This window comes from Perca flavescens, chromosome 23 (assembly GCF_004354835.1).
Source record: "Perca flavescens isolate YP-PL-M2 chromosome 23, PFLA_1.0, whole genome shotgun sequence".
Lineage (NCBI taxonomy): Eukaryota > Metazoa > Chordata > Actinopteri > Perciformes > Percidae > Perca > Perca flavescens.
In genome coordinates, this window is record NC_041353.1 from 21,696,922 (window position 1) to 21,719,219 (window position 22,298).

The window sequence follows — 22,298 nt, forward strand, 5'->3', positions numbered from 1 at the left end:
TTTAGTTATGGATGAATGCAACAGTAAATATCAGATCTGATGAAATATAAGCATTTGCTCTTGCAAGCTAGTACAAAGTGTGTGTGTGTGTGTGTGTGTGTGTGTGTGTGTGTGTGTGTGTGTGTGTGTGTGTGTGTGTGTGTGTGTGTGTGGCAATGTCCGTTCATTCAATCCTCTTGTATTACCCAATCCCCCATCATTATCTCTGCCGTTGTCCCGATCTGTTGCCAATTTTGTGTCCTGTGGTGGTGTCCTCTGTTAACATTTTGGTTAAACTAATGTCTGTTTTTTTTTTTTTTTTTTTGTTCTTGTCTCTTGTCTCCTCCTTTTTTTTTTTGTTGTCCTCCTGTGTGGCTGCGGCTTCTCCTGCTGCTGCTCCTGCTGCTGTTGCTGATGCTGCCCACTATCGTCCATCCTGCTGCACGCAAACCTACCACTGCCAACATCTGCTCAACAACACATGATGGACACCTCTCTCCCCTTCCCCTCCTTTAATCTTCATCCAAAATCTCTGACACACTTTTTCAATCCATCTCACTCTCTGTTTTCTGCATCTCGGTGTTCCTCTCCTATCACTTTTTTTTTTTTTTTTTTTTCTGTCTCTCCACCCTTTTCCCCTGCTAGCACCATGCAGAGTTGAGAGAGCACCAAGCCACCTCCGGTAAGCCAGTCCCCTTTCAAAGGAAGGGCTAAGGGTAGTGCACACAGTCAGGGGTCAGAGCTGGTATTTTTGGGGTAGATGGAACATAAGGGAGTGTGTGTGTTTCAAGTAGGGGCAGAAAGCTAATATTAATGCACCCATTTTCTGCAATCTTCTCTGACAAATGTTCTCCTAAATGTGTTTATTTTCCATGGTATTGTGTACTTAAACTCTTCTTAATAGTTCTTTTGATTGCTCCTCCAGCACCTTCGTTTATTCAGGAAAGGCCCACCCTCGTTACTAAACCATTAACTGCAGTTTGTCATGGAGGAGCATTTGCATGCAGTCTCTTTACATTAATTTAGCTCGGGGCTTTCTTTGTACTTACAAATTTTTCAAGTTGTATAAGCTGTGTGTAGAGCCACTGCCTCCTTAAAGGTGCAATATGTAATACTGACAGCTAGTGTTTAAAATAGTTACTGCAGTACAAATTCAAAATACTGGAGAGTCGTCTCCCCCGCCCCCCTCCTGCCCAGACTCGAAGTTCACGGAGGTTGCCAGGCTGAGACCGCAGCATCCATAACAATGTTGCTAGACGCTTGTCCCACATAGCCACACATTACTCCACAGCACAGCGGAGTAGCTAACGTTAGCTGCTTGCTATTTTGACAGTCATAAAAGCCTGTGCTCACGCAGAGCTCTGTACCCAACTGAGAGACACTCTTCCTATGCTTAGAATTACAGCAGGAACCGCTAAAAACACAACAACCTCACTGTCCTCTCTACACGCCAGACAGACAAACTTTATAGGCTTAGAGTTATTGTAGAAACTAAAAATACCACTACCTTGCTGTCTTTTTCCACCCGACTGAACACACTTTATTGGCTTAGAATTACGGCAACAATCGCTGAACACACTGCAAACTCACGGTCCTCTCTTCCCGATTTACAGCCCCCCTCTCTTGGCTTCAGATAACTCACCGTTGTCGGCTCCGGCCGCTGAAGAGGCTACAAGTTGTAAACAGCCATGGCCCACTTGCCTGGTCCTCCCGGTAACGTAAGCAGTTAGCAGGGTTAGCATGGCGGCGTTAGCCAGAACCAGTCGGGATCATTTTAGCTGCTGTGTCTCAATTGTTTTTGTCAGTAACCAACTTGGGTAAAATGCAGCTGTGATAAATCCGCCTGAATCTATTTATTTTTTTAAATTAGCCAACTCTGCATCCTTTTGGGCTCTAAGCTGTCTCCATCTTTCAAATACATCTCCAATATTTACCCAGCGTTTGTTAGCTCTCTGGTCACGCAACTGTTAGAAACATGCCATTTTTTTTAGGTCGGGTAGTATCTATCTCCGTTGATCCTGTTAGTTTGTTTGCTGCTTTCATGGCTGTACTAACGTTACAGCTGTAGCGTGCTGGGCAGTGTTGCCACAGTTACTTTGAAAAAGTAACTTAGTTACTTTGAAAAAGTAACTTAGTTACTTTACAGATTACTTGATTTTAAAAGTAATTTAGTTACTTTACAGATTACTGGATTTTAAAAGTAACAAAGATTACAAGTTACTTTATTAGTTACATTCAGCAACTGCCGACAACACCACCACAGCCTCAACATAAACATGACAACCGGTTTACTGTGAGGTAGCTTGGCATTGCCAGTAGTAGGATCTGGTTTATTATGGCACGAAAGAGAGCAAGTCAGCCGTGTTTAAGGGCAGCATTTCCTCTACAACATAGGCCTACTGCCCGACCAACTTCTTCAACTCTCCCCCACTTACTGGGGTTCTTGAGCCTACTGCTCTCTGCTTGTCGCCACCAGCACAGAGTGTAAAACAAACCTTAATATTGCCGTCTTTAGCTGACAAAAACTCAAAATAGTGACTGTATTTCCAGCTAGAAAACGCGCATCTCTCTCGTCCCTCCATTGTTGTTTACGTTTGTGTCGCTGCGTGGTACACGTGAACTGTCCACATGCTGAAAACGTGACTTGTCGCATACGTGACTTCACTCCCCGAGACGCAAAAAGAAAGCAAAAATATATATTTTTACTAAGGAAAATGACAAAAATAGTAACGCACAGTGACTTGGATAATTAACTTTAATCTGATTAGTGGTTTGGAAATAGTAACGCGTTAGATTACTCGTTACTGAAAAAAGTGGTCAGATTAGAGTAACGCGTTACAAGTTCTGGGTTTACATTTTTTACAGGTATATCTGGCACCCCGGCCTGGCTGACAAACTGGGCAGTTGTTTTGACACAAACAGAAATTCCGTCACGTAACAATTAGCATTGTTGTCAGAAAAGATAGAATTTCAACTTAGCATGTTTCCTTAATATCTGATGACGCATTGAGGTAATTTTTTGGATTTATAGCAGTAAATATATTAAATATTGGACCTTTTAAATATCACAGAGTACCTGCTCTTGAGTGTTTTTGCCACTTGGTTTCTGGCTGCTGTTGTGGAGATTCAAACCATTAAACTCTACTGTGACACGAGTGAGCTAGCAGTGTAATTTGGGAAAGCGTGTCACCATGCGTGTTTCTGTCTCCATGGTTCTTTCTCGACCACTGTCCTCTTTGCTACTGCTACTGAAACAGTCTGTTTCTGGTGTCAGTTGGGAAAGTGGGTCAGCATGTGTTCAGGGTTTACCCATACCTACGAGACCACACAGACATACACAGCTGCATTTTCACACCACTGAAACACACTGTTTTCTGATTAAATAGACAGCCACTGACGCCCTTGAATTATGATCTGGATGATGTAGTATCTTTGTTACCATATGTGTTTGTGTATATGCATATAGGATACCAGGGTTTAGAATCTTACTCATTTGCTACACTGAAAAGAAAATCACATCCCCCTTAGGGAATTTTTAATTGAACTCACAATTAAAATTACATTTCAGTAAGAATTACTTTGATGACGACTTGTGTACCATATTAATCCTTTGTGAAAAGAATGTGGAGTAGCTCAGCTAATGTGGAAAAATATAAATTATGCAAAGGCGCCCTCGACCAAACCTGATGAGTAAAAGAGACCAAGCGTAAAGATCGAAAAGCCCAGGATGTCTTGTTCAAAAACATTATTGTACCAATATCTAGTGGTATCTAATGAATAGTGTAAAAAAAACAACATCCACTTCAGTTTATATCTTGATTTAAAGGAAGTTTTTGCCAACCCATCACCTGAAGAGGGACTCCAAACTCATACTGACTAACTGATTCGCTCTAATCAAAATAAATCAATAGGCCTGAAAACCAATAGCTCCCGTTATCATAGCTTACAAGCGAGCTTCAAAATGAAGTGATATTTTGGCTAGAGCAACCTAGTATTAGCCCCACATAATATTGAATCCATCTTCACTTGTGGTAAATGTTCTGGCAAACCTAATTTCTCAACCCAAGAAGTTCCATGTCAGAATAATTCCCAAATCTCCTCCCAGCTCACTGTTGATGTTTTCGTACTCAAGCTGTGTTGAATTTAACATGGAGTACTGTTAGGCGCTCCCATATAACAAAATCAGGGAGTGTGTCCTTACACAAAGATAAAACTTGTGTTCTAATGTCATACATTCATTTTGGTCCTCTGCCACACCAAATGAGCTCCCAGGAATATCATACCTGCTTGCTTCATCAGCACCAGGTAAATAAGGTGGAATGATAAGAGACAAGCACACATATTGAGCTTATCGGCACTCATGGCACACCTCTTTTTCCAATTGTAAGACATGGATGAAAAAACAAACAAAAAACGTTATCAACCTGGGTTATGAACCAGAAAGCTGCACCTAGCAGGTACTCCACAAGAGGGCTGTCTCTAGATGTTTCCTGATCTGAAGTAAGATGGTAACATGTCTGATCTTTCCTCTCATGTCCTTCCTATTCCTCTCTCACCTCCCTTCCTTGCTGTGTCCGTGGCTCTTACTCGCTGCTTGTAGCTGCCGTAGTGTGCGGGGATGACACCGTACTTCTGACCCCAGGCAGGATGAGCCAGCGCCAGGCGAAGGAGCGGGACAAGGAGAAGGAGAAAGAGAAGGAGGCAGGCCTCCAAACGCCCAACAGGGAGCACATTGCTACCCCCTCTACCCTCAGCCCGGGGGTCAGCTACACACACGGTAAGATACACACTTCCTCTGCACTCCACTGTTTACGGCAAGTAGGCAAGGTTTAAAATTTTAAACTTTGGTTTGTTCAGTATCAAATTGAGATGAAAATATACTCCTATCTTACAACTTTTTCTTTTTATGACGTCATATAATACGTACATGATCTTATTACCTCTGCTTGTTATGATCTGCACTCACACCACATTCCAATTCAGGAAGATGGAAAAAGCATATTTAATAGAAACAAACAAAGTTGTATGGCAAAAACAGCCACTGTAAATTCAGAAATAGTGGCCCAGGTCTTTATTTACTTAAAGTACAAAGAAAACTAGCCCTATTCATTTTTTCAGACAGACTTATATTTCTAATTTCCCTGTTATGTAAGTATATTTTACAATATTATAGTAACAAGTCCCTGTTTTTCTCATTTCCTCCCATTTGCCCCGTGAATTTGCTGTTGTTCACCATTTACACTCAGTACTTCCTCCATGTTTACATGTCGTCGTGGTAGATTCATAATGTCCATTTACACAGCATGTTTTACGTACATACATCTACCTTAGTTTTACCATACTCAGGTTTGGAACAGAAATACTTTTCTAACCAACACAATACTACGCTAGATCCCGCTTTGTCTTTCTTCCTCTGTTAATTAAATTCGACACTTCTGCAGATGTTTCACATTAAAGAGAGACTGCGTTTTAATTGAAATAAGAAATAACACGTTTGTCCTCTTTCAAGCTTATAAGCTCATACATAATAGAACACTGTCTTGCTCAGTTCAGTACAGTCAGCGGTTTTGTCCGTCAGCTAGTTGACTTCACGACTTCTCTCTTCTTGTGCTACTTGTAACTACATTTTAACATTTACTATTAATTCAAAATTGCTACTATTTGCCACAGTTGCAGCTTTTTCAGCAAAAGTTGCATAGAATTGCTTTTAAAAGTCTACCAGCGATTCAGAGAGAGTAATCCCTACCGTATCTGTCTCCCTAACATGACAGCTTTGCATGGGATTAAATGTCTTGGTGATCTCCAGTGATCTGGTTTTCATGAACCCCTTCACCTTTTCTGGTAATACTAGTTCTATGTGATGAGGCTGACGGCAAAAGTCCAGTTCCTCTGCAGCAGTTGTCCTGATAAAAGACATGAATATGAATTGGTTGCTGAATGGTCAGAGCAGCCGTCTCATAACAGAAAGGTCACAGACTGGATCAGTGCAGCAGCAGCCACGTAGCCACTGAACGTGGGCAAGCCACTAAACTCCCCCCTGCTCACTGAATCTACCGTGCTCCAGATAAAAACCACTAGCTACATGCCTGAAATGAAAACCTACTGTATGGATGACCCAAACACACACCTGATGATACACCCTGACACTCACAATTTAAAACATACGGGTGACTGTGGACGTTTCTAGCATTGGGACAAGCTGTCAGTGTTATGTTTAGCTTGTACCTTTCCCAGACACTCCTGGTGGAGAAACAGTGACTCATGCTCTCTCTTCTCCAGTCGGTTTACCGATGCACAGCCGCAAACCTGCGCGGTGTTCAGGTTTACATCCTCTCTCTTTGTGCTGCTTTTGTAATTCTGCGCCATCGAATGTTTAATAATCAGTAGATCACATAGGATTGGATAGGATTATAAATCAGCAGGTGTTCTTGTGGTAAACCCGGACTAGGTTAGCTGCCTGATCGTCAGACTCTTGCTGTTGCTCTTTAAATACTGCTGAGGTACAAAATGACCGCTGTTGTTTCAAGAGGTCATCACAATCTGGCTGTGTGGTTGGACATCGTCTTCTTATGCTTTATTGACACTCATTGTGGTCTCGTGATCGTGTCCTGTCATACTACTGGGGCTCCCTTGACCACAGATTAGGGACAAAACAAAGAGAGGATGCATAAGCACAAACAAACTGGAGGGGAGATTTGGCTAGGGTCTTACATCACCCCTCACACTGCTTGGACCTTGTTCTTGTGTTATAGCTCCCTCTTGTGGATTTTGTCCTGTGGTTAGTGTGCTGCCGGATTTACTTGTACATCCTCTAAGTATCTGTTTTGGTCAAAGATTCATACAGTCAGGTTTTGTTTTATGACCGCACGGCGATGGGGGAAATCTTTAAAGTACACACTCAAGTGATGGGCAGGGCAAGAAGCTCATCAAGCAGATTAGATTACCAGTGTTCGGCCTGCTGTTGCCCGGTGATTTTGATCCAGATAGGGCATCTCACCAGTCTCCATCAGTTTCATAGTCTGCCAGTATCACAGGTCTCATGTGAAAGCTTGTGAAAGAGGGCATGTCTCTGTTGCTGGATTTGATAAACCGAGGAAATGTCGCAGATTTGCACTTAACACTATTTCACATCTAAAACGGCAAACACAGTACATAACATAATAATCAATAAAGTGTGTAATTTCAAACGTGACTCATCAATGCTCGATTTGTTGGATTTTACCTTTTGTTTGTTAAACATTTGGGTAGCTCTAGTATTGTCGAAATAATACATTTGAGGTAACAGCCTGTCTTGTTTTTAGCCTCTTTTAAAAGGGCTGTAAGCCTGCGTCCAACCACAAGAGGGAGTGAGCATAACATAGAAATACTGTCAAATACACATTCCTCTTTTTGACCTTGACGCAACATATAACCCAATATACTGTCTGACTCCCATAGACACGTAGATGTGGGCATATTCTTTAGTGTATCAGACTTGTGCCTGTGTGTGGTCATTAATATTTTGGTGCATCTATCAAGAGTTAGACAGGTCTTTGTGCACTTCACACAGCCGTAGTTAAAGACCTGCTTCTGTTCTTCACACTGTTAGGCCTCATATTAGTATAATAAAATATAAAAGAGTCTTTGGCAAATATTATCCTGAGAGCGTGTGCTGATACAGCAGCAGCAAACCTATGTATACACACCTTCTAACCAGAATTGCATCTGTGAAGACGCTTTTTTTTTCTGACACTCAACTCCCTGCTGCACAAAAAATGGCTATCCATGGCTTTCACTTTGAGCCCTTGGTCTTGCGTCAAAGTGATGACAGTGTATGCCTTGATTTGTTTTTCTTGACCAAATGTTTTTTTTTTTTTTTTTACTCTAGAGTCACAAGATAATGAGTGTTATACTGACATAGTTAATTCTGAAGATTGTAGGAGTTGTGTGAAAATTGACAACTATAGTGTGAACATCGATTATGACGATAATGATCTTTTTCCTAGTCATGTTCCATAGCTCATTTTGGTAACTTGATGCTGCTAGACAACAAATAAACCTGGTTTCCCATTTACAGCCAATTTAAAATTGGTGATTTTAGCCAGGGTGCCTCAAGCAACTAATGCTAACTATCCTCCATTAGCTGTACCCACTGATCTTTGGGGAGGCCTGGAGCTAATTGGGCGAGAGGTGCACCCTGACGTGTCGCAAATCAATCACAGGGCTGAGACTTGAGGCTGATTTATGTTTGTACGTAAGTGGCCTACGCCGTAGTAAGGATTTATACTTGAGTGCGGGTGTTTCTGCATCGTCCTAGCGCATGGGGAGTGTGTGTGGAGAACAACTGAGAGAGTGACGGGGTTAGTTCCGGAGCGTGTAGCTCCGGAGAAACAAAGTGTCTCCCCTGTGCTTTCTGACCACGGAGAGAAAGAAGGTTTGCCCATATATTATTATCCTATTTATGTTCTAATTATAGTCTTATTAGTTTATAACTCAGACTGCTTTCACATTGTAGCTGGGATGTGAGTTTTGTTTGCATCACACAGGCACAGACAATCCCTGGTGTCTCTGTGGTCTGGCTGGCAAGTGAGCCTTCTTTTCTTAATGACTCACTGAGAACAAAAATAAAGGTTGTTTGACCGGGCTTCCTCAATCGGCTTTGGAGCTGCTCTCGCTTTAGCCGTCTTTAACTGGCTTGCTGTCGTCTCTCCATGTAAACAGAGAGTCTACCTGTACGAGAGAGAGAGAGAGAGAGAGAGAGAGAGAGAGAGAGAGAGAGAGAGAGAGAGAGATTGATGTACTGAAGATGAAAAGATAGTGAGAAAGTTGTGAAAGAGATTTAAAAAAGAAAAGAAATGAAGAACCTATTTGAAGGGAAGTGAGTTGAAGGGAGGTGGAAAGCAAGGGAGTGCAAGAGCAGAGAGCAGGTGGGGTCAGCATGGATTTAAACTCAGCCTCAGGGATAACGGCACGTCAGATGGGGTTAATTACATGAAGGGGGCTGGTCTTTTCTGCACCCTCGGCCACTGCCAATCCAGCAGTCCATTGATCCATTGGCTGAGCCCTGGGAGGCCTGAGCTCTAAGAGGCACACGGCTTGACAGGGGCGATATGCACCGTAGGTAACGAAGAGTCCGTGGAAGTAAAGGAGAACGGGACGCAGTGATGCTGAACATGTCGGCTTTTGGGCCTGAGCTATACTCGGACGGCCAAATTCTCGCCTGGACTGACACGACCTGGATCTGACACGACCTGGATCTGAAGCAATAGGGATTTTAGCATGATTTGGACATTTGGAGTCCTGTTAACACTTGACCTTGGGACACTTCTTTGCTGTGTTCAGCAAAGTCATTTAACAGCTCCAACTGAGTGCTGTTACAGATGTGGAACTGACTGCAGCATTGACGCTTGCTGTGAGGAATTTAAAATTTTATTTAAAATTTAAGTTTTAGCCTGAAGGAACACAAGGTACAGTGTGAAGTAGTGACAGTTGACAAGGTAGTGCTTGTTATTGCTTGTCATCTGTGTTGTCCTAGTTGTACCTGCTTATGTGAAATCCAATATCTGACCTGTGCTGTCCTCTTGCTTTCTGTTTTGTGTGTGTGTGTGTGTGTGTGTGTGTGTGTGTGTGTGTGTGTGTGTGTGTGTGTGTGTGTGTGTGTGTGTGTGTGTGTGTGTGTGTGTGTGTGTGTGTGTGTGTGTGTGTGTGTGTGTGTGTGTGTGTGTGTGTGTGTGTGTGTGTGTGTGTGCGCACGTGCGCATTGTCTATGTGAGATGGCTCTCATGAGGATAGAAGTTCACACTAAGGTAACATGTTAAAAATGTCTTTTTCTTAACTTGTCATGTGGACATAGACACAATCCTTGATTCATTTTTTTTTTTTAAAGTGCCTAAATTCTTACTTCTAGTTAGTTCTTACTATGAGGAGAAGAGTTCAACAGAAGATGCCTGTAGGCTCGTATTTAAAAGCCTCTTTGTTGCAAAGCTGATCCCAGGCTTACAGGGTCCCCTTGTAGGGTTTATGTAAGACTAGATGCTTGTCTGCATGTGACCTGCTGTCTGCAGTGTGTGTTTCAGCTTCACTGCATGGTATCAGATGTATTTCAACTCGTGGGTTACTGTGTCATAGCTTGTCTGCATTGTGCTTCCTTTGAGCTTTACCCTTCTGTTAGAAATATTTTATTTACTATACACTTTCTGAATGACTACAAAGCAAGATTATCTGCTTCCCATCAGGGTTGTCATGATGAAAAAGTTTTCTTGCTGGTATCAGCTGAAAAGAATAACAAAACAGATTATAGGCTCCAAAAGTTTTTTTGTTTTCACGGATCACACACCGTATCTGATGTAGGGCGATATGGCCAAAATCTTCTATCCCGATATAGGTCATTTCATATCTCGATAACGATATAGCATGTTTTCTGCTAATTCAATACATTCACTTTGTGTGAATTAAACAAATAAAAAGTACGGATATTTTCTCATTTTATTAGAAACTTTAGTGCAAAATTAACATAATCTGCAAGGATCAGAATGTAAAGTGTCGTCCAAAACAATATTGACAAATATATACAATAGACATTTTTAATTGTTTTGACAACATATATATATATATATATATATATATATATATATATATATATATATATATTCCTTATTTATTGCCTTCTATGAAAGAAGGGATTTATTGTAATACAGTATATCCTGATATCTGCTAATATATGTGAAATCATGGGTTATGTAATCCAGTTGATGTTAATCACATTGAACTGTGTGGTAATGTAAAGTTTGATTATGAAACCAAAACTGCAATTTTCAAATGGTATTCCCTCTGGTATACCATTTAGGTATTAAAGTTTGAGTAAACAAGCTGAGCCGATACTAGAAGGTGGAGTTAACACACTGCAGACCACCGATTGGTAGGGCTAGTAAACGTTTAGGGCCCTATCTTGCACTCAGCGCAATTGCCTTTGTACACCGACGCATGTATCATTCTATTTTGCACCCGACACAGAGCAGACTTTTCCCTCCACAGACGCACGTCGGTAAATTAGGGAATGTATTTGCGCTCCCGGGGGTGGTTCAGCGAAAAGAGGAGGCGTGTTCAGGCGCAAACGTTACCTGGTGCTATTTTGCAGTTTCAGAAAACAATTCCACCACAGACCAGGAAAAACCTGGTCTAAAGTCAGTGGTGCTAGTCTAAAGTGAGTGGGGCGTTATTCAGATGCTATTTTAGGGGCGCATGCTTGGCCATAATGTAGCGTGTGCACAACGCGCATACACCTTGCTTCTCTCATCTACACAGACGCAGCAGTTCCCATTTTTGCAAACCATACATAATTACAAGGAATATATTACTGAAAATGCGCTTCAGTTGTGGCTTTGTGGCTTGTTGTGTTTTACACAACATTTCCATGAATCATGGATGTGTTGATGATATAAATGAGGAAATATTAGAGGACTTAAGGAGACGTGATGTTGAACTACGGCGGGATTGGACACTCCGGCGGAATCTGGTCCAGGAGTGGCTATGCGCGATGCGCTCCTAGTTGAGCGGGTGGATGGAGATGGAGACGGGGGAGGAGGAAGGGGCAACAGGAGCAGGTGGTGTGTTTGGAGGCCCACATGGCTGCAGCAATCCTCTCCAGACTTGAGGAGATGTCCCCGAGAGGCTGCAGCAACATCGCCACCCGGTCAAGACGGCATTTATTACTTTGTCGCATCCCGGACAGCTCCCGCTGACATGCGCCAGGCAAATCCGCCGTCATAATAGCAATCCGCCATGGAACAAGCGTGCCTGCTCTTAAAGGGAATGTGAGATAACGCTCTGATTGGTTTATTGCACTTTACGCCCAAACCACACCTAGCTACTTCAGACCAACCCATTTTAGATTTGCATCGGGCGCAAGAGTCATTTATCCCGCTGGCATAATGGCAACAGCGGCCGAGATCCGCCCACAAAGCTACTTGCGTTTCACATTTGATACTTGCGTTTCAGATCGTTAAAGTAGGGCCCTTCAAATATTACGATACCAGTACCCTAAAGTGATATGGATACCAATAGAGTACTCCATTTGGTACCTTTTCTTTCCTACTTGATTCAATACCCATCATGTGAATGGAAGCATTCAGTTGCGTAAAATGCAACCACCACTCATCCCCATCCAAATGATTTTTACATGAATATGTTTTGAAAGTGTTCGAATCATTAAAATATTCATTAAATAACTACAAAACTGTAATTGGGCCAACCACACAAGAACGCTTGCGGCGATTGTCTGCGAGGAAAACATACAACAAATTTTTTTCTAGATCTGGGTACAAAAAGGATTGAATGCAGGTGTCGTTTGACTGGAGACGTTTGGATACTACTCGCTACTGGGTTATTTCAATTGATGCCTTAAAGGTATTGAGTACCAACAGATACCCAGCCCTACTGAGTGGTCAGAGAATCGCCACTAGCGCCACACAGGGCATCCTGCAGAAACCTGATATTTTGAAATAAGCAAGCTACAGTCAATTGAGACCACAATGTTTTTATTGATTCAGCCCAGATTTTAAAAAATGGCAGCCCGCAGAACTACGATATACACTACACCCTACACCATACATTTGACGAAGTGCAGATGTTTCTCTGTTTGGTTGCCGATGAAAGGATTTAGTGAATGTCATGTCACGGCAGTTTCATGCAGGGGCACTATGGCAATCAGCTGAGAATTCAGCCTACACTGACAAGGTACTATGCGTTGTGGAAAACAAAATCGATAAAAAGCATCTCGTACCAAAAGTGAGTTGAGTCGAGCCAACCATGCAGTGGTAATGAGGCATTAGTGAATGTGGTGAGGGTAGGATTTGCCAGAATCAGTCAACCCTAACTTCACTGGAAATAAATTGAAAAATAACCCAGATGATGACTATACTTGGCAAATGTTTTTCTCAAATGCCATTGGACCAGCAGAGATTGGCTTTTCACTTGCAGGTTAATTAGGTCTGGAATCTGAATTATAAACACAGAAAATCCTAATTATCTGTGTTAATTAAAGCACACTTCAGTCAGGCAGGCAGAGCTGCAGATTTATAAGTTTCATCAGTTAGCTCCGGGACAGTTGCTATGGAGGGGAATACACTGTTGCACACTCCTTCAAGCTATCTTGGATGGAATGTCTCCATGAACAGTTGGTAGCACGATTTGGTATGATGCCAGCAGAATGCTATAGGTTTGTCAACATGCTAAAAAGAAGGAGTAAAACAGGACAGTTGAAAGGAAGATGAAGATGCCAGCGTGGAAGCAGATTAGGTTTCAAAGATAAGGCCCATGCCAAGCAGAGATAAAGTAACCACTGGTGCCCTTGCAGAAATAATTCTAATATATTAGCTTTTCATCTGGTCTGATCCACATTTATTCCCCCCCAAAAAATACAGCTGGATTTCCATCTATTGAGATAACATTTCCACGAAACGGTGTCCTAAGTGCATCACAGATGTCTGCCAACAAAGCAATTTACAGTCAGTGTCACCTGCTCGGTCACAGACAAAGCATTTGGTACATACTACTGTATTTAACCGTACTCAGGAGAAGCACACGCTGTAATGCAGCATTTAGTGACTGGAGCCTTTATGTGAATCTGAATTCAGACTTTCCAGCTGTAAAAGCTGAATATAGTAAATATGGAAATATGAAGATGTAGGCTATATATTGGATTGATTCAAATTTTTAATTAATCAACATTCCTGTAGCTACTCTAGGTCTGATTAGTACCCCATGTTTGAAAGTAATTAGTGGTGCACTGGTGTGATCAAGTGCTTCCTTCTGTCCTCAATAGAGCGTGTTTTGTGATTGTGCGTGTGTGTGCAGTCTGATGCTTAACAGTCTCGGTTTACAAGCTGCATTACCTAAGTGACAAGAGAATAGTGTGATTAGAAGGAGGGAGGGCATACAGTGTCTTAAAAGGACATTTCATGGCTAATAATGTCGATATTCATTAACAACTGGTGGTCTGTATAGGCAGTTAACACAACAGCCTTGCCTCGCCTTGCCAAAAGCCTTTCATATTGATGGATAAATCAGTGAGGCTCTATACAGAGCTTTAACCACAGTGCCTACATGTGCCAGTATTTGCATGTGACTCTCACAGTGGTAAAGCTACACCACACCAGCCTGAGAAATGACTCTAAGCTTGTCCACCTACAGAAAGCAAGTATTTGCTGCCTGTTTGATAAGTTACAGACACAATAGGTAAACAACCAAAAAAACGTATATTATGTAAAAACCTGTGGATTTGAATTTATTTAAGTTGTGGCAATTCTGGATTCTGATTTGATAAGCATGGTTACAAGAACTGGAGTCGTCAGTGGCCCTCTACTGTTACACAAACCAGCACTTCCTGGGAACTGGCAGCATTAGGCTGAAACAAACACTTGATGGTGAAACGCTCTCCATGTTACTGAATGGATTTGGTGGGCAACTGGATCTAAATTTTATCTATCAAATCTGTTTAGACTCTGACAAGTGATATGGTTATGTATGTTTAGGTTATGGCATTTCTTTTTGTGTGTGGAAATTTGCAATTTGTTTTTGTCCAAAATGTGGTTTTCAATTTCCATAGCTGTTGTGAGGGAAGAAAAATACACTTCAATTAAGCAAATCCTCCCTGTATTTCTAACATCATCCACTGATGTCATAAAAGTGAATGGTGAAACTAAATTCAGCTTGAGGAATATTTTACAAGATATTAACAAGTATCGTTAAACCCCAATGATTAATCCGTGGGAATAAGTGTCCCTTCAAATTTAAAGTCCTGAATTTTAAAATGATGCAAGAGATTGAGCAGAATAGAAAGATGAGATGTGGAACATAAAGGCTCTTTTCCAGCTAAGATGCCGCTCTCCTACCCATCCAGAAGAGAGGGAGTAGGAGGGGCTCAGCTTATTCGTTATTAAGTACTTACAGGCTGCTGCTTTCATACACACTCACAGAGCAGAGAGAGAGAGGGAGACAGTGTGTGTTTGTGTGTGTTTGAGAGAGAGCGCGAGAAAGGGAGCAGTCTGCTGAAGGAAGCGTAGAGAAAGGCAGCATACTGCACTTGTTCAGTGCCTAGTCTCTGAGCTACTCTCTGTGTGTTTCTGTTTGTGTATTGGTTGGTTTATTCGCTTGGCTCTCTAGCTGCGTGGGACGGATCGGACTGTTTCCCGACCTCCCTCGATCTTCTACCCTTGAGTTTCCTTAGCACTCCCCTACCCCTCCCTCCCTTCCTCCCGCACGCCGAGTGAGCTCCCGCCGGCCCAATGATGAAGGAGGAGGGCCTGCTGAGTCGCCGCCGTTTCTCCACGTGCGGCGGTACAGCGTCGCTTCGACCACCACACCCAGACGGACGCAAACTCATCCGCAATGCCTCCTTCGGGGGCTATAACGAGCTGTCACCCATCTCGCTGCCAGGTGGGTGTATGATACGAAGTGTCGCCGGCCCATTAGTAGACATTGTTGTTTTACCTTTTGATTGACTAGTATCTCTGTAGTAGTGGATGTCAGTGTTTGGACTGATGAGCTGTGAAGGTGTGTCGAATAGTTCTCCACTGTGGCTACTACATTTTCTTTAGATGTACTGTTGACTGTCAGTAGCTTGCATTAGATACGTTCAAACTAAAAAAGGAAATGAGTTCTCCTGATCAATACACTGCACGCTCGTTTGGACTGATTTTGGTCTGCTCTGTCTTTGGTTTCAGAGAATGGATTCAGACTGGGTTTGGATGAGGTTGCGCTCCAGTTTCTGCAACAAAAAGCACATTGTTTATGTTAGCAGAGAGAAAGGAACCTAGAAAAATGTACATTTGAATGCATTACCACCATGAACACAGTCGATGGGCGTACTGTATGTTGTATTCTATATCTAAAAGTACAATGTAATCATTTCCTACTGCTAAACACAAATATAAGTAACTACAAAATAATAAGATGTCAAAGTTAAATTCGAAATCTCCTCACTTTTTGAGTAAGAAGCTATAATGGTGCTGCAGCTATTGTGCACAATTTTCCATTTTTCAAAAGAGGATGAAAACGGTTTGGACATATTTGTGAAAACTGCGTATAGGCTTCAAGCCTCTGGGTGGGAGATTCTCATGACAGCTGGTGAGTGACATCTGAGGGCTGGTGTTGCTAGGAGATGTGTCATCATCTTCTGGGGTGCACTACTGAAGGGAACACAACTTTGTAGTGCTTCTTTAGCAAAACTACATTTTAATTTCAGTTCGGCTAAAAGGCAAATAGCATCAGTTAGAAGTCATACTAATATAAAAAAGCAACAGTATGAGTTAACTTTTAAATGCTATGATTTAGGTAACCTACTGCATCAAATAGTACATAAAGGATAGATTAATTAAGAATTTTGCTTGGTCATAGCTGTGCGTTGTTTGTTCATGACTCCTTTCTTCAAGGACTTTCTGTCCTCTCTCCCCACATTTGGAGAACAACATAGATAGTAATTTATGGCCTGTCACTGTTTAAACAGACCTGATGAAACTGATGAATGAGGAAGGCTCAGGTCTCAGCTCAGCTGGCTTGTTTTTCTCAGGTTTCAATGATACCTCTATGAGAGTGCAGCGATGATCCTTTTTGCTTTTAGAAGTAAACCAAATCCCCTGGGACATTTAGGTTTAAATCAATTTAGTTTTCACTTGTAAAACCACTTCCCCAGTGATCTTTCCTTTGTTTATCTTGCTGAAAAGGACACGAACCTGGAGGCAGACAGCTGGCAGCCCCTGGAGCTTTAAGAGAGTGGATGTTCTGTTCCACTTGACTGTTTTTAACCTTTGTTAATCCAGGAAAGGCTGACTCTGCACAAACACTGCCATGCTTTTATGCAGTACTTCAGACTTATGCGACCAAGTACAACTTTCGTTACGTTCTCTGCTGTTTGCCAATGAGCCGCTCACGCAAATAAGTGCCTTGCCTAAGGGCATCCTAACAGCATTTATTGAGGCAGGGGAGATTGTTCGTCATTGTCTTTCTCTCCTTTGACCCTTCTGTGTCTGGGGATTCAAGCTGGTGACCTTTTGATCACGAGCCTTGTCCAGCAATAACTTGAGCCACAAGACATTGTCTGATTCATTGTGTTTTTCTCATAGTCAACTCCCAGCCTTGGCTCCATTCATCCTTATTTTAGATTATTTAGACACCAGCTTTAAGAGAGAATGCAGGAGACAACTGGTGCAGATGGGATGCCCTTAATCCTTTTTTTGCTACCTTACTGAGAAACATGTGTTGTTGTTTTTTTACAAGACCCACCAGAACTAATACAATGATTAGTCTTTCCACAGAAAATGTATCTGCAACTACTTCCATAATCAATTCATCTTTTATCTTATTGAACAAGCAGAAAGGCCAAACATTCGATGATTGATTTGCTGTCAGACACAAACAAAAGCAATTTTGAAGACCTCACTCTCAGCTCTGTGTCATGGCAGTGTGGGGAGTGTGTTTAAATGAACAGTGTTTGGATTTCCTCCGTGGTGCCCGTGCATGGAACTCCCAGCGGAGGACTGCCAAGATCCGTCGGATGACGTGAAACGACGTGGTGTTTGGCCTTCGTCTGTGCACTGGTGCCATGGAGGAAGGCCAAACACTGTTCATCTAAACCCACTGCAGACACAAAGATGGCACATAGCTGGTTTAAAAACAGTAACAAATCCTTTTAAGTCCAAGCACATTCTCCTTTTGTCTTGAGCTTGGAACGAGGAACAACCCACAAGCCCTGATCGGAGGACCTCGGATTCCTACTGGTGATGAAGGGCTGCAAGCTCTTTAATGTAGGCAGGTGCCTGGCCCTGCGAGGCTCTTAACTTAATCACAAGAACCTTAACGTGGATTCTCATATTGATGGCAAGCCAATATAAATACATCCAAATTAGTGTAACATGAGACATTTTGGAGGACTTGGTCATAAGCTCGGCAGCAGTTTGTAAGTTATCCAGGGTATTCTTTCTAAGGCAGGTGAAAAGGCAATTGCAATTGTCAAGACAGGATGAAATAAATGCATGAAAAATCATCTCCTTCTCAGGGACACAATGGGCCTAAGTTTAGCCATGTTCATCAGCTGGTAGAAACAGCGAACCAAAGTTTTAAAATGTAAACAGAGTAAACGAAGAACAAAAAGGTGAAGATGGCAGTTACCACCTATGGCTACGATCCCGACTATGTGGACAAGCAAGGCAATCTTTGCGTCCATCTCTACTTCACAGGGGGCATCGAGGCATGGGTGAATTGAAAACAGACTGCAACTTCTCTGCTGGGTATCCTGCTGTCATTGTGCAGGCGTCGGATGGGGAGCTGTGTGGCCTCCGTTGTATTCCACCGGCATGTCAGGAGCTGTGGTGTCCTCTAGCCGAGACTTGGCTGGATCCTGGCTAACCGGTGGCATTCAACTGGGTGACTCTTTTTCGTGTGCCGATCTGACGACCACAGTCTGCTGTATGATGAATTATGTACAACATGAAGAAGATGATGATTATATTTCACTGGAACTGTACCTCATACGATTTCATTTGACAAATCAAATTGGTATATTGAAATAAGAGTCTTTTTTGTCATTAGTTAGCTTTATTATCTGCCAGCCATTTTTTTTTTTGTAGAATTGAGACAGTTATATAGAACAGGCATTTTGAGGCTTAAACGAGAAGTATGATTGAATATCATCTGCATAAAAATGGCAGAGGATATCTTTAAAATTACTTATTGTCTGCCCGAGAGGAAGCATGTACAATGTAAACCGATTTGGATCCAAGGACAGAAGCTTGGTGGACACCACAAGACAGAGTTGTTGAGGCATAGTTATGAAAAGCACTGAAATATTGGTACCAACACAGAACATTCTCCTGCATCACAATGCATCAATAGATCATTTAAGACTCTGAAAAGAGCAGTTTCTGTTCAGTGCATCTGATGGAAACCACTACTCTGACTCTTTTTGGCTATTACAAAAGAGTATTAAAGTTCACTACCAATCTATTTATTGTGCCAGAAATGAGCCTTGACCTCACTATGTTTTGGTGTGTAAAATAAATTTCTTAAGTATTTTAACACAAAACGTTTAATGCATTTGACAGTTTTTTTTCCTGCTATCTTTTTCTTACATTCTTACTCCAAACATTGCAATTTGACTCTCTTAAAGGTGCAATATGTAATATTGTATGTAATACTGGAAGCTAGCGGTTAAAATAGTTACTGCACTAGCAATTCAAAATACTGGAGAGTCGTCTCCCCCGCCCCCTCCTGCCCAGACTCGAAGTTCACGGAGGTTGCCAGGCTGAGACCGCAGCATTCACAACAATGTTGCTAGACGCTTTTCTCACATAGCCAGACATTACTCCACAGCACAGCGGCGTAGCTAACGTTAGATGCTAGTCTCACATAGCCAGACGTTACTCCACAGCACAGCAGAGTAGCTAACGGTAGATGCTGGCTATATTGACAGGCATAAAAGCCCGTGCTCACGCTGAGCTCTGTAACCAACCGACAGACACACCTTTTTGGCTTAAAATTACAGTATGAACCGCTAAAAACACAACAACCTCACTGTCCTCTCCACACGCCAGTCAGGCACACTTCCTCGGCTTAGAATTACAATACGAAACGCTAAAAATACCACTACCTTGCCGACGGAACACACTTCTTTGGCTTAGAATTACGGCAACAATCGCTAAACACACTGCAAACTCACAGTCCTCTCTTTCCGATTTACAGCCCCCCTCTCGTGGTTTAAAATAACTCACCGTTGTCGGCTCCAACCGCTGAAGAGGCTGCACGTTGTAAACAGCCATGGGCTGCTTGCCTGGTCCTCCCGGTAACGTTAACAGTTAGCAGGGTTAGCATGGCAGCGTTAGCCAGGACCAGTCGGGATCACTTTACTGGCTATGTCTCAATTGTTTTTGCGAGTAACCAACTCGGGTACTCTAGCTATATAATTCAATGTGAGAACACAAATGTTGAAATGACAAAAAATGCCCGTCTCTAGTAGCTGTGATAAATTAGCCTGAAGCTAATGCTTACCTGTTCAGGAGAAAATAAGCCAACTCTGCGTCCTTTTGGGATCTAAGCTGTCTCCATCTTTCAAATACATCTCCAATATTTACCAGGGGGTTGTTACGTCTCTGGTCACGCAACTGTTAGAAACATGCTGTTTTCTTTTTTTATGTCATGTAGAATCTATCTCCGTTGATCCTGTTCGTTTGTTTGCTGCTTTCATGGCTGTACTACCGTTACAGCTGTAGCGTGCTGGGTTTACGTTTTTACAGGTATATCTGGCTACCCGGCCTGCCTGTCAAACTGGGCCGTTGATAACAACACACAGATCAAAACATAAACAGAAATTCTGTCACGGAATGTACATTTCAAAAAGAAAAAATACTGACATTAGCATTGTTGTCAGAAAAGATAGTATTTTTATTTCATTTCAGTTTAATATGTTTCCTTAATATCTGATGAGGCATTGGTGTCATTTTTGGATTTATTACAGTACAAATATTACATATTGGACCTTTAAGCCTTCTTTTAAATATCAAAAGATGGGACACCAGGTCATTGCTTGTCTTTCTTTACCAAGGCCAAGAAACAGGCCAGCATCTGGCAGTGCACACAAACTCAGCCCCGGTGGACTATATTTAGAAAACCAATACAAAACCACGGTAATACAACCTGCCAAATGCCCCTTCTCTCATCCAGACACATCCTGTTTGAAATATAACCCCTTCCAAGAGATAAATTGCTTTTGTCTTGTCAAGCTTCCTGTGTGCAGACAGAATAAAAGTACAACCCTTTTATGTGGATTGGGCAACTTCATCTTAGTTGTTGTTATGGTTGTTTGTGCAATACTCTGACAGGCCGCATAACAAACAGGTTGGAAGGCTAGGAGGCTTAATTCCAAAGTAATATCACATTTTATTGTTCATTCTTGCAATGTCTGCCTAATATTGAGTGGATGCACCCTTTTATGTAAACAGGGCACTTTCGGATGTGTTGCTTACTGTTGCTTCCTCTGTAGCCAGGGACTAATTGAGAGGGAAATTGATTTGGAGGTTGAAAATGGGGCATTTATAAAGCTAATAAGAGCTTGGAAACAGCTGTACCCTTTTTGTTGATAATTAGATGCATGATTCATTAGAAGCATGGCTCGTCTTGAGGTCAGCATGACTTGGCCTACTGCATGCTGGAACATTCAGTGGAGTCTTTGACCATGAAGATAATCTGAGATAAGTTAGGGTTTTGATTACCAAGAGGAAGTGGTGCAGCAGCAAATAACAGAAGTGTGCTTTAGGTGGGATAATAAGGACCTAAAGGGATATTAAAGTATCTACAGTTATGTTTTAAAATAACAAATAAAGCTTTCTTTTAAAAGGGGAGTTCCACCAATTTTACACATAATGTCAGTTTATTAATTTCACAGAGTACTATTCAACCCAGCAGTTGTATAATGTCTTCCTTGGCTCTGGAGGAGCTTTTTGAAACCTGTTGATGTTATCAGGGTTGGAAAGTACACATTTATAACAGAAAACCTGCGTTACAATTTCATTTCATTTCACAGAGAAAGAGAAAAAGTTTAGTGCTTGTGTTTCAGTTGTTAACCTCATAGTGTTTTAAAACGTTCTTGTGGCAGCGATAGAGGCAGTGATGTTTCCTGTATGGGACTCTCACACCTCCTTAAAATGGACTACTAAGTCTGATCACTGGTTACATGATTGGCTAGCGCAGGGTAACGTCGGTTTTGTTTCTTCAAAAGTTGAATCAGACGCTGCAGGTTTTTTGGCACCCCCCCTGTCGTCCCACCGCCACAGCCTAAACGCACTGTACCCACTAAAAATGAATGGAAAGACTTGCATCTATTTGAACACAGTCTAACAGACAGGCAGGGGCAATGGAAATTGACACAGAGTTGCATTATGGGTAGTTTAGGATCCAGTATATATTTTATTTGTATTAAGGACAACGCCTCATTAATCAATGTTTCTGTAAATGTGCCAGTTTTAGCCAGATGGCCTCTTCCACTTTGATTTTGACCATTCTTTTTGAAATCAGTCTCTCACAAGTCCCCCAACTTTATGGAAATGCAATGTTAAATCGCTAGAGAACTCCTTTTCCTTTACCCTTGCTATCAAAAATTATATTATTGTATCCAAAGAAGAAAGAATAAAATATAGCCTGTGAGAACCAACCTCCTCTTTACTTGTGACACGACTGCAAGCTGTTTCTTTTTGGAATGTGCTTGAAAGATTGAGTGTGTTAATTCTAGTAAAGACTTCTGTATGCCGATTACACAAATATGTGCAGTTTAATGTTTGGGTTAACGGCCACAG

General features: G+C 41.9%; 1 protein-coding gene across 8 annotated transcripts in view; it reads left to right on the plus strand.

The window, feature by feature from the left end:
- Nucleotides 1-22,298, plus strand: part of osbpl8 (oxysterol binding protein-like 8) — a 94,194-nt gene that overhangs the window by 45,492 nt on the left and 26,404 nt on the right. For 4 of the 8 annotated variants that reach the window (XM_028571020.1, XM_028571021.1, XM_028571022.1 and 1 more), the window contains 2 exons: nucleotides 625-661; nucleotides 4,580-4,756. In XM_028571020.1, coding sequence (XP_028426821.1) covers nucleotides 625-661; nucleotides 4,580-4,756 — 214 coding nt within the window. The remainder of the gene's footprint in view (nucleotides 1-624; nucleotides 662-4,579; nucleotides 4,757-22,298) is intronic. The other 4 variants (XM_028571026.1, XM_028571023.1, XM_028571028.1 and 1 more) reach the window with 2 other exon arrangements.